Raw genomic sequence first — 16844 nt, 5'->3', positions numbered from 1 at the left:
GTGTTCGCACTGTGCTCTATGCCGCGAAATATACACCGAACAACAGCGAATTTTCCTCGAAGAGGATGTGGGAGTGGCATTCACCGTTCGTCCGCGCACCACGCATCTGCGGTATAAAAGCAACGTCCGTCGCCGCGCGCTCTCAGTTTCGTTCCGAAGCGGCCGATCGTGAAACGATACTTTCGACGTGAGTATCACGATCCCCTTAACCCTAATCGGGGGAGAGAGAGAGAGAGAGAGAGAGAGAGAGCTCACGTCGTCATCGTCGTCGTTGTCTTTCGTCCGGACAAAAAGATCTCTAAGATAAATGAGCGAGTCTCGATCGAATTCACAAATTAATCTCTTCACTGCCAAATTACAAGTTTGCTTTTTTCTTCTTCATTCGCTACATATTCTATACGCTACAGAGTGATTCTGAAAACCGCGCATACGCGCGGGAAACGAAAGTCGGAAAATGTAGATATTAACGTGTCGCGTCTTTCTTATGACTTCGCGTTGCCGAATTAATTTCAACATTGTTCGTTCGCGAATGAGACCGCGGGGAAATCAATTACCGCTACAGGTATCTCTGCTCCAGGTAACGTAAATTTTGTCCGCTCGCTCTCCATAGCCTGATCGCGCTACAAGCTGTATGTGTCGTTACAAAATTCTCCGTGCGTCGCATCGTACGCTCGTTGCTCCAATTCCACAATCTCGAGGAGAGATCGAACGATACTCTTGGGATCGTTGCATCGCGTTTCTTGCTCTTTCGACAGCGACGAAACTCTGACACTTTCTTTCTCTAGTTGCGGATTACGCGACTTCGAGCTTCGACAAACCTAAATTTCAATAACAATCTATAAGATAATAATTTCCCGCAAAAATCGGCACCTGTAAAAGGCCGACTTTTTATTTGGAACACGACGCGATTGCCAAACGCGATTGCCCTCAAACATTGCGCGCAAATCCGGACAGTCGGGGGGGGGGGGGGAGGGGGGAGGGGGTCGTTTGTTCCTTATAAATAATAAAATTGACATATCGTGGTGAATCATGCGTAAGTAATAAAAATTCGGGTTGCTCGAGGAACCTCGACTTGCTCCGTGTTACTCGAGTCGCGTCAAGTCACACGACCTCGCGAGTGCCACACCGACCGAAATTTTTCCTTCTTTTTCGCGCGCAGATGCGGCTTCACACGGTAACACTGGGCGCGTTGCTCGTAGCGGGTATTGTCTCGGCGTATCCGCAAAAGGATGGACAGATCTTCAGTAACGAGGCGATACGGCAGGCTCAGAATACCTATCTGATCCCCAAGGACGCAACTATACAGAAGGTTCAAGAAGGCATCGAACTCGCCGCTTATGAATCGATTCCCGGTGACCAGAGGATCAATCTCTTCGAGATTCTGGGCGAACACGTGCCACCCGAAGTGGTAAACAATCTCCAAGGCCAGATCGATCAGATCGGTCGAAACTGAACCGCTCTCTCCATACAATCGTCGTCGTCGTCGTCGTCGTCGTCGTCGTCGTCATCGTCATTGTCGTGTAAAAACAATCATACTCTGAGCGTTTTGCGACGCTCATCGATACAAGTATTTATATATGAATGTACGATCATTTCGTACTTTGCACTTTGCGCTTTCTGTACCTCTCTGAAAGTTTCTCGATGTAGAGCGATTTTTCACTTTTAGTAAATAAACGTATGTAAAAAAGCAGCTCACGCGTGCGTATCACCCAGCAACGATTGCACATACCGTTCGACGCACTGTCCACTCGCGAATAGAAAGTGGCTTATTGACGATATATCGGTGTCGCACATGCGTAGCGTAACTACAAAAGTATCGAGATGCTTTTTTGTTTTTCTTTTTTATTTATATACGTTAAACCGCCGCGTTTAGCAAAAGCCAGACACTTGGTAAGATTATTATCTAGTCCGCGTCCGATGATCATTGTCTATAATTGGGGTGTACTTGTGTGGACACCGTGATAAATTCACTATAATGCTAACCAGAGACAATGATTTTCAAGTGAAATACGTTGAAATACGTTAAACGCAATCGACGACGATGTACTCATATGTTCTCTCACATGTACAGTACAGAATATACGATGGCTGCGTGTTATTATTTTCATCCGAGATTCATCCGTTTTGCTTTGAAATTGTTCATTTCGAAGTAAGTGAGCCGTCCGAAGTAAGACACGCATAATTTACAAATTGTCAAATTTGTCACGTATTCTCGCGCGAGAATGCTCTTAGTTTGAATTATGTATGCCGCTAGTACAGAGAAAGTTGCAGGACCGCTCGTTGAAGAAGCGTACTTTCACTCCTTCTATTCGCGGCGTTGCTAAACCCCGCGACTCTTCCCGGCTCCCGGCTATTTATCGCGAGACACGACAGACACACAGCAGCTCTGTGTGTGTCGGGCAATTTCGATAGATGTGTCGCGATAGGCGCGATGATTACGCGCGAGATATCGTGTCTCTCGATGATTATCCGCATCGTTAATTTTATTGTCTCGTTATACGTAATACATGTGTTCACAATGGGCCGAAAGGGAGATTGCGATTTTTGTGCAACTTTCACTTTCTCTTCGCGTACCATCTCTCGCGCATCGCGCGATAAATGCATCAGCCAAGACGTGACATAACGTTTAACGTACAGCCTGGACCGTTCCGTGCGTTATCCTCGTTATAAAGGTTCGTCGTTCGCAAAAATAGTCATCTCGATCGAACTCGATCGGTTGACGCTTTCCTGTACAATCACTCGCGTATGTATACTCGGGTCATTTTTACTCGGGCTATTTTCCTTCTCTCTTTCTCTTTTTATAATACAACACAGTTATCGTGTGTTTCTCAATAACAGCGAAACATTTCTTTCACGAGAGTAAGTGGGGCGTTTAATAAAAACAATCGCTTTCATGTATCAACACACATTGCATACATTTTGGAATATCAAAACCACAAGAGTAATATTTGTACATTAATGATAAATAACTTAAAAACGGTTCATTTTACGATGATAAGGTACAAATCTGAGAACTACGCAAACAAAATTGGACAATCTCCGGTTAATTCCGCCTATCTTCACTTTTTGAATCAAAACTCTTTTCGTTTCACTCTGTGACGCGCAGGGCGGCGAGAACAATCGCGAACTTTACGTACTTTCGCCTCTCTCTGAGTAATAAAAGATAGTCGAGAAAAGATAGTTGTCGATATATAACAAATATGACATTTTTCAAAATAATCCCAATATACGCAGAGACTTCAAATTTCAACGAGTACCGAGAAACTTTCTATCAGGGCCCACAGCACAATAATTCATATTTAACTTTAGTACATTGTCTTGCATTTGTTTTCTGTTCTATTTTTTTCTTTCTCTGCTCTATTAGCATTTGTATGTCTAATCGTTACCAGGAATACAGTCAGCCCTCATTATCCGAATCTAATAGGTTTCTGAAGATGATTCGGTCAACGAGAGAGAGAGAGAGAGAGAGAGAGAGAGAGAGAGAGAGAGAGAGAGGGAGAGAGAGAGAGAGAGACAGAGACAGAGAGAGAGAGAGAGAGAGAGAGAGAGAGAGAGAGAGAGAGAGAGAGAGAGAGAGAGAGAGAGAGAGAGAGAGAGAGAGACAGAGAGAGAGACAGAGAGTTTCTTTCGTTACCGCTTATCTTAATCCATTGTCTTTATACGCTGTATATGTGTGTCATCGAGAACTTATCATAAAATGGATTTATAACGCAGTCCTTATATTACTCGATAAGAAATGGAATGAGATGCACACCTAATTCCTAGGAAACTGTAACAAAACGCAAAAAAAAAAAGACAAAGAAAAGATAAAAGGAAAGGAAGGAAAGATAACACCTTTTTTGCTGAAGCGTTCTTGCTGAATAAAATTAAAATGCAATACTATAACGCATTCCTCTACGTGTTCTCGGCTTCGTACAAAATTTTATTCTTATGTACACACGAAAGCTCACATAGAAATGGCGGCGAATGTTATTAAAAATGTATATCATTGCTATTGTGAGAAACTTACGGTATACACTACCGAAAAGAAAACTGAACGCGCAAACACGTCAGCAAATATTCCAACTGTAAACTAATCATTTGATTTCGTTACACCACTCCGATCGATCCGCTCCCCGTTTTGGCTCACCCGATGCAAGAAAATGTACTATTCTTACCAACTAGTTAGTTGCTATATCTTAAGTAAGAAAGCTTCACTTAGCACGGTATTGTTGTGGTTTCCTGTGTACTCTTTTCTCAATGTGCAGATCTTTCGTGTTCATTTCCTGCGAAGATCAAACGAACGAATCACACGATTCGATTAACAGCGGCTCGGGAGATTACGAGTCGCTCGATTGTTCGAGCGAGAGTGCGCTTCGTCTTACCTGGATCTCTTCGATCCTCTGTCATTCCTTTCCGAACTCTCCTCACGAGAACGTTTCTTACCGGACGAGGAATGCGACTTGCTCTTGTCGTGCTTGTCGCTCTTTTTTGGACTAAACGAACAAACGTTTAACTGTAGCAACAACAAACATACGAAACTCTGTGTGATAATCACCTGTGTTTGGATGATTTGGAAGGGGATGTCTTCTTGTGGGAGCCCCCACTCCGTGATCGATCCGTCCTTTAATTATCAAAGCAGAACACACAGTCAATACATAGTTTAACGAAGCGGAACGCGTACGTTTACAATCCCTATTATTTTGAAGCTACGATAAATCATATTTACCTGTGTTTGTCCGACGATCGTTTATCCTTACTGTTGGACGAATTCTTGCTCCTAGAGTTTGTCGAGTTCTTATGCTTAGAGTTGTGCCTGAAACGGAACAAAACATAAATGTTGCATTCGAAATCCGTGTTGAATGTCCGATATGTGTCCGATACGCGCGCATCCGCATACCTGTCCTTTGGAGGAGATTGTCTCCGACTTGATTTCTTCTTTTTACTAGAATTATAGTCGTCGCGGAAACGATCCTCGCCTCTTTCTTTGTCCTCCTCGGCCGCTTCTCGCTCCAGATCTGACCAATCCTTTCCCGATTCCTCAGAACTGCCCAATTCTTCCTCTATAAGACAGATGAAACCGAAACGGCATGAATTTGGAGAGTGTATTGAGGATTGCACGATTGAGGATTACATGACGGAAGAAACGAAAGAACGCAATTAATGCAGCGAGCCTCCAACGAGTTTAATGCAATACCTTCGCTGTCGGAATCTTCAGAAGCCTCGGAGTATTCGCTGTCGTCGTCCGATTCCTCTTCGCTGTCGAAATCTGATGGCTACAAAGAAAAAGATGAAAAAAATATTATAATATATAATTATAATACTATATTTATTTGTCGCACTTGGATGTACATCGACAAATTATTTTACAAACCTCATATGCATCATCTTCCTCCTCCTCTTCATCTTCAAGCTCCTCATTTTCAGCATCACTCTCGGGGTCTAAAAATGTCCATCCTCCGCTGTCGAAGAATCCCTCAGGGTCGTCTGTTATGGTCTTCATAATCTTCGTCCAGTTTAGAGATTGTACACCTTCCGAATATCGGATGTCGCACGAGCTGAAAAGAAAAAAAAAAAAAAAAAAAAAAAAAGATGAATTTGACAATCGCGAAAATGTCACGATAAATAAATGAAGCAAATCCGAATTTTCCGTACGAAGCAATAATATGTTACTTACTTCAACCATTCCTTCACATGATCCAACATATTCATAGGAATAGCGTTTACCATCGCTACCTTTTTATGGTAATCTTTGAAGACGAAAATCATATCGAAATTCTTTAGGTGGAATTGTACTCTCTCAAAATGAACCAATTCAACATCTTCCAGCGTAATAACAAACGGTGGCTGAAATCAAATCATATAACATGCAGCATACAACGTATTGGGGAAACTTAAGGGAAATTTGTTTGAAATATGGTGTTTATCGAAATACACGCTATTACCCATTCGGTGAGATTAACCAAACAACCGCTGGTCGGTTGAAGCAAAACGGTACTTCTGTACGGCGCACCGGGAAATCCCAATTCTCGGAACGGTGTATCAAATTCGATATCTTGCTTCGTCATTCCTTCGACCTTTATGTTTAATAACACATTCGTCATTGTTTGGTCATTGTGCGTCAAAGTTAAGTGCAAAGCCGAATTGGCCGCCGTTCATTGAATCAACTTTGCACGTACCTTCTCACAGAAGCTCTTAAAAGCGGTTTTCAGCTTGTGCCTCAACTCTCGTTCCGATTGCTCGGCGGCAAGATCGTCGCGATCGTGCATGTGTTGGTGTTTCCCTAAATCCGTGGTAATTTCTCCGACTTCTGTATAAAACTGCACGTCCACGTGTTTTTTCTTCCCAAACATAATGGCGTGCTGAAAAGATAGAAATAATACAATGCACGACTAACATCCGTAATTGGTTAGTTAGTCTCGGTCTTACAATAACCAGAGTATTTATTCTCCTCCAATTAAAAACGACAATTCAATTATCTCTGCCAGTAATCCTTTGAGTAAGCATGTACCTTTAAGTGAAAATGAAGCAGTATGATCATTTCACCATCGCACGGTTGGAAGAAGGCATTCTTAATGTTGTTATAAAGTATGTCCACTTTGTCCCCGCGGACTGAGGTGTAACGAAATCCGTTGGCGTGTGCTTCTAAACCACCCGTCATTCTTTTCGTGACGATATTCGGTCGAATATACAGGTCCTTCAACTTCGGATTTCCCTTATTCTGCGACAATATCAGAGTATCCTGTTTCACGAGGTCCTCCTTCTCCCTTTCTTCCGCTTCTCGATTCTTGAATTTCTTCTGCACCTCCTTAATCAGTCTGAAGGCTGTGTTCAAGTTCGAGGACGGCGCGGAGATTTCACCGGGCTCTTTGGTATTCGTGCTCCGATATGTCACCTCTTTGACAAACGTCGCGTCGGGTTGGGGATAAGATCCACCCTCGTTCCGACCCATCGTCGCTCCGGGATGGAAGAAGTTGATTCTGAGATACGTATAATCTCCCTCCACGGACTGCGAGATGTTCTTGATCGTTGATATGTGGAAGGGTACAGGAATACCGAAAATAGGTAGAATCACAGTTTCGTACTTCTTATCCACATACAACTTCAACTCCTTCACTTCCGGCTCGCGCGGCATGTGACTCAAGCTTTTGTACGACACTGTCGACTTGCGTATCTTCTCCTGTTCTTTACCGCCGGACTGCTGGGCCAACCGAGCCTTCGCGACTGCGTTCAATTGTTGAGCCAACTCCTTCTGATGCTGCTTTCTCTTCTCCTCCGAGCTGTGTTCGGTTCTCAGTTTAGATTCTATCACGGCCGTTCTCTTGCCGCGTCCTAGGATCTCGGGCTTTGGCTCGTTTTCCTTTCCGCTCCCCTCTTCTTCCTCGTCCTCGTCGTCCTTCACGTATATACCTATGTTTTTCACTTTCTTCTTCGACGGTGTCAAATTAGAGGCCGGCTGTCCCTCGTTTACGATAACCGTGTCGCCTATGAAAAGGGCATACGTCTTTCCCTCCTTATCCGTTGCATCCGGGTTCGAGAGATTTGCGAGACCGACATTCACATTAAATACCATGCCCTTCTTGGCTACTGCATGAGTCTTCGGGCCCAGTAGTAAAGAACTTTCTTTGAATTCGATGCCCATGGCAAATCCAAAATTCTTGGTTAAATGATTCATCATCTCTGGTTTTTCATCCTTTACAAATTTCACACCGGTCTCGTACACCTCGCTAATCTTTGTGCCTGCAATCAACTTTTTCAAGATCTCCTCCTCGAGTTGTAACAGGAAATTGTAATGTTCCTACGTAAAATGTAAAACAAACGTAAAAAACGTGCACGAAGTACGAATAAATTTCACTTTACGGCTTTACGGTCGGTATGGCAAGGGCTTGTCACTATCATGACACTAAGGCCCTTGCTTCCTACGTACCTCGATTGTCTTTGTGGGATTGACCAACAAGGTCCTCACTATATTTGAACAATAGGATTTGTAACGGGCGCCCAGTGAACAAACGATGACACCAAAATGAAGAATATTTTTGTCACTGACAACGCTAAATTTTAGAGAATAATTGCCGCCGCTTTGTATAATTGCAGGATAACACATGTCCACTTGCGTAACATCTACACCAGACACATACTTTTTATTCGTAATCGCTGCATCGACACCTTCCGCCAATTTCGAGTGCTTGACTTTCTGAAATTTACACGCGATACAATTCCTCTCTCTCTCTCTCATCTATTCTCTTCCATTTTATACAAATGAAATACAACTGAATAACTGTATAGCGGATGTAAAATTAAGGAGAGAGAGAGAGAGAGAGAGAGAGAGAGAGAGAGAGAGAGAGAGAGAGAGAGAGAGCGAGAGCGAGAGAGAGAGAGAGAGAGAAGAGAGAGAGAGTACCTTATCTGAATCTATAATTTCCATTATTTGATCCTTCAGATATTTATTGAATACATCTACAGATACCAGACAAGCTTTCTTTATGGTGAGTATCTCAATGTCTTCTTTTGCACACATAACATAGGCAGCCGCAGCGCTTACATCGACCTGAAATCGATCAATAGCTCATAAAACTTGACGTTTCACCAACTTCTGAGACTGAGCATTCCCCTGTGTCATTGATCTAAGCAGAATATGATATTCTGTACTTACTGTATCGAAAGACTCTGTCTTCAAGGCAGCCCTCCATGCATCCATAAAGGCACCCGGATAATTCTCCTTTGAAAATACTCCCAGAGTTCTGCCCTTCTTACTCTCTTTTATTACCTCGATGAGTTTTGTAAAATTTGCTCTGTCTTCGTCACTCTTTAAGAAAATATTCAAACAATTAATTTCTCTCCAACACTACTACTTATAACCTTGCTCGATAAAGTTGCTTCATGCGATGCAATATACTTACTCTGTCCCGTACAAACAATTTTACAGACGGTACTCCTGTGTCTTCTGTTTTTTGGTTCTCCACTTTTCTCAAGAATTCAATTTTCTTTTTGCTAGCCAAAAAGCTGATAGATTCTTCCGCCAGAATCATTATTGTGTCTGTAAGCTCATAACTGAGCAGCCATGTCTGAAACGGAGCAACCCATGTACTACACACAGCGTCATTATGTTTGTTAATTAGATCGGATCAGATGATATACGATGATACAGTCAAGTAATATCAATTTACAAGTCTCACACAGATCTGAAGTACATGCCTGTAATGCTGTAGACTTGCTATAAACAATATCCTCGTCGGTACCGACAGCAGAAACGAGACAATCCATTTTGCTAAAGCTATCGTCAGTGCCGACTTCTCCATCCTATTGCAAACAAAAGAATACAAGATGCGAATATAATATGCGTGCACAAAAGTTTGCAAGTCTGGGAACTGGGATCCAAATAGGAAACATCGCGATATCGAACGCGATACACTCCACTCACCTTCCACGCGCCGTACAGGCGTTTCATACGCCGAAAAAACGTATCTTTGTCGAGGGACACGTTTGCCATGGTTCAACACACGACGTCAGGCGCGTAACTGTGTAAGATGCGTCAGACGTGAGTTTCCAGTTAGTACTGGCGATGTAGACGGTATAATGAAACGAGATAATCTAAACTCGAAATATATTTAACCGAGAAGAAAATGCATTTAACCTTATTACATCTTTGTACTTTGTGCAATTGCTTACAATTTACCAATTTACATACTACTAGCAGAGAGAAGAATGAGAGCGGCCACCGGCCGTATTTTGGGGGGATACGGCTAGGCGCATTTTAAATACGCCATCTGACCAAAATGCGCCTAAACTACGTCCGCTAGGCGCACTTTCGCGGTGATAAAAGTAAAATGCGCCTAGGTTCGTGTCCGAACTACTTTCATGCAATGGATAGTAGATTAGAAAAAGACAGACAACAGACAATCGTTCCGTCTTTGTCTCACTACTGAGCGGCGCGCGGCAGTAAACACGAGGCGAGGTAGCGACGATCTTATCGCTAAGCGAACATCTCTCCGCTTTTCTTTCATCTTTCACGCTCCAGAGACATCAGAAGACGCGGTAGCGTCTCGTGTCAAGGGAACGTGCGAAGCGAGGAATTATTTTTCACGCACGCGAGGTAGCACATGGGAGACTAGACGAGCGTCGACATATTATCTGTTTCTTTCCCGCTCGTCTAGCTTATTGACTGCGTGAGCCGCGAGATTTTTCTCGCTACTTCTATACCTCGCTCTTTCTCTCTCTCTCTCTCTCTCTCTCTCTCTCTCGCTCGTTCTTTCTCTCTCTCGCGCACTTGCTCGCTCTTCCTCTCTTCTCGTGTTCTTACGGCTTGATTAAATATATTAATTACATGACAATATATATATAAATAAATGACACATATATAGTGTATATGTATATAAAGAATATTTAGTATTAATGCACAAATAAAGAAGAGAGAATTATAATGAGAGACGAAAAGTTAACAGAAATCCACTCTTAGCCAATATATACATCTTTTAAAAATGATTTGTTATTAAAGTATATGACAGAATAATTTATTTATGCTAATAAATTTAAATTAAAAATTAAATGAAATGTTATTTGTTTTGTAAAAGATATTCCATTGTTACATTTTTCTTTTCGTAGCAAAAATAAATTTAGTCCAGTAAAGAAAAGAAATTAATTTTATCATCATATTTCAATTACGACTTTATTATTTAATTTTACGAATAGATAACGCGCATATTGTTGCTCAACGGAAACCGCGAGAAAATGGTGATTTCCGTCAAAAAATAAATGCAAACTTTCTAATAATATAATAATTTTTTGACGTAAGTGCCTGTTTTTATAGTATAACCTGTTGAATTTTATTAATTATTAATTCAGCATGTTATAGTATAAAAATATATTTTAATATAAAAATTAATGTAATATTAATTGTTTCCATTTGCAAGAAATATGGATAGAACAGGATAGGTTGCAATGATACATAGGAAGAAAAAAGATAGATGGATAAATAGATAGATAGATAGATGTAGAGATAGATATAGATGGATAAATAGATAGACAGATAGATAGATAGATAAATAGATAGACGGATAGATAGATATAGAGAAATAGATAGATAGATAGTTAGATAGTATAGAAAAAAAGATAAATAGAAATATAATTATCATTATTATTATTATTAATGTTTTCAGTTTCAATAGAACATTCGCTTAAACGTAAGTCTTACTTAGGTCCAGTTTCACGACTTATATTATATTAACCGAAATATATTATACGACTTATATTATATTAACCGGAATATATTATACGATTTATATTATTTTAACCGGAATATAATTCGTTAATATTAGAAGTACCGAGCGGTTATTTCTGATCGTTTCTATTTTTTAAATTAATATCCTGTTTCTTTAAGATTACAGGATTTTTGTTTTGAGGGTTTGTTTAATGTGATGTTTGTAAAGAATGTATATAAATTTCTACATATAAGATTAAAAATATGAAAAATATTGCAATGAAAGCAAGGAGGTTCCACGGTGCTCACGATATCTCAATAACTATTTGACCAATCGACTTGCAACTTGGCAGCATTATAAAATAGACTTCTCTTTACCGTTTTAACTACAATTAACCAAATTCATTAATAATTAATATTTTTTATTAAACTTTACCGAGAGGCCAGAAATAGACGATTTTTGTTCTAAATGCTACCGTTTTATTATTTGTGTTCCGATTGTAGCTGAGACGATAGCTATACTTATAGAAAATAAAAAGCTATTTTAAATAATTGTGTAAAATTAAATCACACACATTTAGAAATTCCTTGGAATCGTCTATTTGCAACCTCTTTGCTTTTACTGCAATATTTTATATATTTTTAACCTTACATACTTGTAGAAAAATGTATATATATTCTTCAAACATCATTAAGCAAACTCTCAAAACCCGTAATCTTTTAATCATGTGATCTTTTTCGCTTCCGCAAAAAAAATTAACAAAATATACGTATTTTTTGTCGGGTTCAATAAGACAACTCTTTAAAAGCCTATCTCAACAAAATTACATAATCTCATCATTGATATGCACAAGGAAATCAACCAATCCGTACAAGCGTGCCTTTTATATTAGACATATTTTACATTTAATTAATCTGTTTCCTTCTCTAGAACAAATGATCATCAAAGGTCAAGATAACGTCAAAATTATTTTAACATAATTTTGACATCATCTTCACTTTTATATAATTATTTGTTCTACTTCAGTTATGCATATGAACAATATGACTATGCAAGTTTGTCTCAATAAGTCTTAAACTCCGGTTAAAATAAATTATGAAATTAAATCTTAGCGTTTTTCAATCATCGGCATCTTTCACGATGTTACGATTATAAATATTATCTATATAACCAATTGTAACCTACACAATGGAACGCTCTTCGATTGAACCGATTGAAATTGCTCATATCAGTTATCAATGATATATGGCCTTTCATTACATTCTCTAAGTTTCAATTGTTAATTGCACAATTCCTTTCACAAGTCAAAGATTAACAAGCTGATTTAAAACATAATGCAAAAAGCTCGAAAATAAATGCGAAGCAGAGAAGAGATTAACAATGATTGATTATTATTTAATATGCAACTTACATCAACATGGAATGTCTAATTGACTTAATGTCTCGAAGCTACTGAATATGAATTTCTGCTCAAATCTCTTCCTTTCTGTAGGAAGTTTTTGGCTGTTTCGGTTACTTTTCTCTACATTTATATTGATGAGTTGAAGCACTTGTTTCTACGAGATGATTAAAATTCGGCTGACTTTACGAGTGTTAACACTCGTAAAGTCCATTGCTCTTCCTAACTTCTTAAAGTTAGGGCGAGTGCGATTAAGGATACGTATAGCCTGCTCTTGTTGAGCAAGCAAATCGTCGAGATAATCCATGATATCGAGAAAAGACGACTGGATTATTCAAATATGATCGATCACGTCGTTACGACTAAGAATCAACGTTAGCGCTTGAGCTGAACAACAGTTGCCAAATTAGAATTATCGCAGTGCTCAGAAGCAAGCGAATATGAAGAGTCCTACTGATGGACTATGTTTAGCAATGCGACAGTCAAACAACAACGATCCCTTAGACTCCGATCCGGCTCGAAGGACCAAAAATGTGGCCGCGTCAGGTGGTTGAACGGCCGTGACGCAGGGATGCCAGAACACCCTTGTCAGAAGGATCAGAGTTAGAGATGCTAGTAGACTCGGATCTCGAGCGGCCTTTTCGGGTCGTAAATCCGAACCGCGAAACCCGAGCAACGCTCGTACGAATTAGATCGACGAGCGCTAATGTGAAACGACCTCCGTCGTTTCAGAAGGCCTGCCCTTTCGGACTCAACGGCCAGCAAGATACCACGGTAGAAAAGAAACTGTGGCCAAGCAAAGGATAATGCTGAGCTCTGTCACGCTAGAGGCGATTGAGTCGTTCCTGCGGCGAAACGCCGATGTCCTGTGGACGCGTGAAACGAGAGCTCAGCGTGCTCAAAGACGCGATCGCGTCGCTGGTCAAATCGCCAAGTTCCTCGACGGACGCTTGGAAACAGAGAGTTCACCTATCCCACACGGAGGCGATCAAAGCCCCGCTCCTGAAGCGTGGCAACGCAGGGAACTCACAGCTGAACACAGAAGATTCCAACCATAAAGCCTCAACCCAGCAGGGTATATTAGCACCGCAGTCAATTCAGTAGAGTGCGTTGGTTTGAATCTCGACTAAGCACTAAAACTGCTCTAGGGAAGCCTAGAGAGAAAACGTCGGTAAAGACGGGCGCTACAAAAGTCTCACAGACCAGACACCACGGATTGCCACAATCGGCGTTAGGGCCATGCGAAGGCGCGCTGCTCGCGATCGCGCTCGGTTATATCACCCGGGCGGCCGATTCTTAAGGCTCGTCTACAATAGCTGTAAGAGTAAGGCTGTAACGTAAGCTGTCAGCGAATGAAAATATTTCATTTCGTGTCTTGCAACCTTACAGCCTCATTCTTACAGCTAATGTAGACGAGCCTTTAGCTGCGAGCAGCGGGATTAGTGAGCGCGTCATGTAGCGGCCGCGAACGGCACTAGTGGCCACGCGCGGAGCGTTGGCGGGAGCGCCACGTGCTCGCCTGCGAGAAACCAACGAGAGCCAGGCTGTCCGCCACGCGGCCGCGACTTGATGACAATAATGATGCTGCTTGTGGCAACGTGATGTTATGTCATTGCCTGCGCATTCCCGAACATCTTCCTATGTATCATTGCAATCTATCCTGTTCTATCCATATTTCTTGCAAATGCAAACAATTAATATTACATTAATTTTTATATTAAAATATATTTTTATACTATAACATGCTGAATTAATAATTAATAAAATTCAACAGGTTATACTATAAAAACAAGCACTTACGTCAAAAAATTATTATATTATTAAAAAGTTCGCATTTATTTTTTGACGGAGATCACCATTTTCTCGCGGTTTCCGTTGAGCAACAATATGTGCGTTATCTATTCGTAAAATTAAATAATAAAGTCGTAATTGAAATATGATGATAAAACTAATTTCTTTTCTTTACTGGACTAAATTTATTTTTACTACGAAAAGAAAATGTAACAATGGAATATCTTTTACAAAACAAATAACATTTCATTTAATTTTTAATTTAAATTTATTAGCATAAATAAATTATTCTGTCATATACTTTAATAACAAATCATTTTTAAAAGATGTATATATTGGCTAAGAGTGGATTTCTGTTAACTTTTCGTCTCTCATTATAATTCTCTCTTCTTTATTTGTGCATTAATACTAAATATTCTTTATATACATATACACTATGTATGTGTCATTTATTTATATATATGTATTGTCATGTAATTAATATATTTAATCAAGCCGTAAGAACACGAGAAGAGAGGAAGAGCGAGCAAGTGCGCGAGAGAGAGAAAGAACGAGCGCGAGAGAGAGAGAGAGAGAAAGAGCGAGGTATAGGAGTAGCGAGAAAAATCTCGCGGCTCACGCAGTCAATAAGCTAGACGAGCGGGAAAGAAACAGATAATATGTCGACGCTCGTCTAGTCTCCCATGTGCTACCTCGCGTGCGTGAAAAATAATTCCTCGCTTCACACGTTCCCTTGACACAAGACGCTACCGCGTCTTCTGATGTCTCTGAAGCGTGAAAGATGAAAGAAAAGCGGAGAGATGTTCGCTTAGCGATAAGATCGCCGCTACCTCGCCTCGTGTTTACTGCCGCGCGCCGCTCAGTAGTGAGACAAAGACGGAACGATTGTCTGTCGTCTGTCTTTTTCTAATCTACTATCCATTGCATGGAAGTAGTTCGGACACGAACCTAGGCGCATTTTACTTTTATCACCGCGAAAGTGCGCCTAGCGGACGTAGTTTAGGCGCATTTTGGTCAGATGGCGTATTTAAAATGCGCCTAGCCGTATCCCCCGAAATACGGCCGGTGGCCGCTCTCATTCTTCTTTCCGCTACTAGCAGCAGAGATTACTGCGCAAATTCGACCGCCAGCGACTGGCAGCGATTGCAAGCGCGAATACGATTGGATTTATACAGGTTTATAATCGAACCTTCTTCTTCAACCACGCAACACCCGCGATGTACAAACCGCGATGCCGCGAATTGCTCACCTCCACGAACTGTGAAATCTAAGATGTACGGTGACTGCAAGTGCACAGGATGCAACCGCTAGAGCAAAAGGTTGTGTGGGGGTCGAGTGGACTCCCGCTCGACTCGGCCTTTCAACCCCGCAGCAAGGGTGGGGGGGGAGAGTGATAGATGTAGAATTACAGGGGCACGGCACCCGCACCCTGGTTGGATGTGTTCCCTCGCGGCGCTCGAGGACAGACCTCGAGGGCCCCCAGTGAACCGACTCGAAAGATAGGAAGAAATGCTTTTCTTTATTGCTTACACTTGGCCCCTCGCGCGGGGCGCGCTCGCTCGCGAACAAGAGACGGTAGACGGAAAAACAATACCGCATACTCGCCGGCGTCACCGCGCAGGCACGCGGAACGCACGTGATGCTCGCTCGACGCGGGAACTCGCAGCGGTCGCGCCGAGGTTCCACGTGTTTGGAAATGAAGAAAAAAAAGAAGAAAAGAGGAATAATACACCAACGACGGCTACCGTGTAGCCACGCGGAACGCACGTGATGTACGCACCGCAACACGACCTCGCAACGGTCGCGCCGAGGTCGACACGCACCACACGCGGCAACGCACGTGGAACCCACGGCCGAGCACGTGAACACGCGGGGCGCAAAGCCGACGACCGGGCCGCGCAAGGGCGACCGCGAGATCGCAAGGGCCGCTTGCCCGAAGGCCCGCTCGAATAACACCGGGCGGACGGCTCTCCGACACGAGAGGCGGCCGCGCGCGCGACCGCGAGGCGTAACACAGACACGGCGCGCGGGAATCGAACTCGCGCTGCGAATAAATGGCGAGTCACGCTACACTGAATCACGATAGCCCGCAAAACGACCGGCGGCGCGTTCCGTCCGACGAGAAGCCCGCGACGGTCCGTCACAGCACGCGTCTCACCTCGGAGAGAAAACTTCGCACACGATTGAAACGCACTCCCGCTCGGAGGGAAGAGACACTCTCGCACTGGAAGCACTCACGTGACACGAGCGACTGTTTCCGCTGCCTCCGAGGCGGCAGCGGGTCCGCACTCCCTGCGGCAGGTGGCGGGAGCCGCTCTTCCGCCATAGTTGTGCCAACCTTGCGCACGACTCGATAGCAGAGCGGGAAAAAGAAACATGTTGCACCACCGACGCGACGAGGGCAGCACCGTTGTTTCAAAATTCACTGCCAGTACTGAAAATATACAGTTTGTCACGCAAACTATTGGTTTGTTCTT

The 16844-nt window shown here is 42.3% G+C and overlaps 2 protein-coding genes across 2 annotated transcripts; one reads left to right on the top strand and one right to left on the bottom strand.

The window, feature by feature from the left end:
• Position 1: 1 nt before the first annotated feature.
• Positions 2-3057, top strand: LOC105187487 (uncharacterized). The gene is made up of 2 exons (XM_011148301.3): positions 2-187; positions 1160-3057. Exon 2 carries the CDS (start codon positions 1160-1162, stop codon positions 1451-1453), a length of 294 nt encoding a protein of 97 aa, XP_011146603.1. The 5' UTR covers positions 2-187; the 3' UTR covers positions 1454-3057.
• Positions 3058-3895: 838 nt separating this feature from the next.
• Positions 3896-16615, bottom strand: dre4 (SPT16 homolog, facilitates chromatin remodeling subunit dre4). The gene is made up of 19 exons (XM_025299163.1): positions 16526-16615; positions 15617-15858; positions 9401-9497; positions 9175-9279; positions 8880-9044; positions 8633-8785; positions 8381-8527; positions 7907-8173; positions 6491-7777; positions 6159-6341; positions 5925-6056; positions 5657-5826; positions 5354-5537; positions 5177-5255; positions 4880-5042; positions 4709-4795; positions 4538-4603; positions 4365-4475; positions 3896-4265 (listed from the first exon to the last, which is right to left on the bottom strand). The coding sequence occupies exons 3-19, from the start codon at positions 9467-9469 to the stop codon at positions 4259-4261; spliced, it is 3375 nt and encodes a 1124-aa protein (XP_025154948.1). The 5' UTR covers positions 9470-9497; positions 15617-15858; positions 16526-16615; the 3' UTR covers positions 3896-4258.
• Between the last annotated feature and the right edge of the window lie 229 nt (positions 16616-16844).

The sequence above is a fragment of the Harpegnathos saltator genome, unplaced genomic scaffold (genome assembly GCF_003227715.2).
Source record: "Harpegnathos saltator strain DR-91 unplaced genomic scaffold, Hsal_v8.6 scaffold254, whole genome shotgun sequence".
Taxonomy (NCBI): Eukaryota; Metazoa; Arthropoda; class Insecta; order Hymenoptera; family Formicidae; genus Harpegnathos; species Harpegnathos saltator.
This window is presented reverse-complemented; position numbering and strand designations above follow the sequence as displayed.

Excerpts from the sequence above, each read along its gene's own strand:
- dre4 (XM_025299163.1), bottom strand. The coding sequence starts at position 9,469 with ATGGCAAACGTGTCCCTCGACAAAGATACGTTTTTTCGGCGTATGAAA. Across the intron at positions 8,528-8,632 it reads AGACAGAGTCTTTCGATACA|GTCGATGTAAGCGCTGCGGC; the intron begins GTAAGTACAGAA and ends GATCGATTTCAG. Across the intron at positions 4,476-4,537 it reads TCCAAATCATCCAAACACAG|TCCAAAAAAGAGCGACAAGC; the intron begins GTGATTATCACA and ends TTGTTCGTTTAG.
- LOC105187487 (XM_011148301.3), top strand. The coding sequence starts at position 1,160 with ATGCGGCTTCACACGGTAACACTGGGCGCGTTGCTCGTAGCGGGTATT.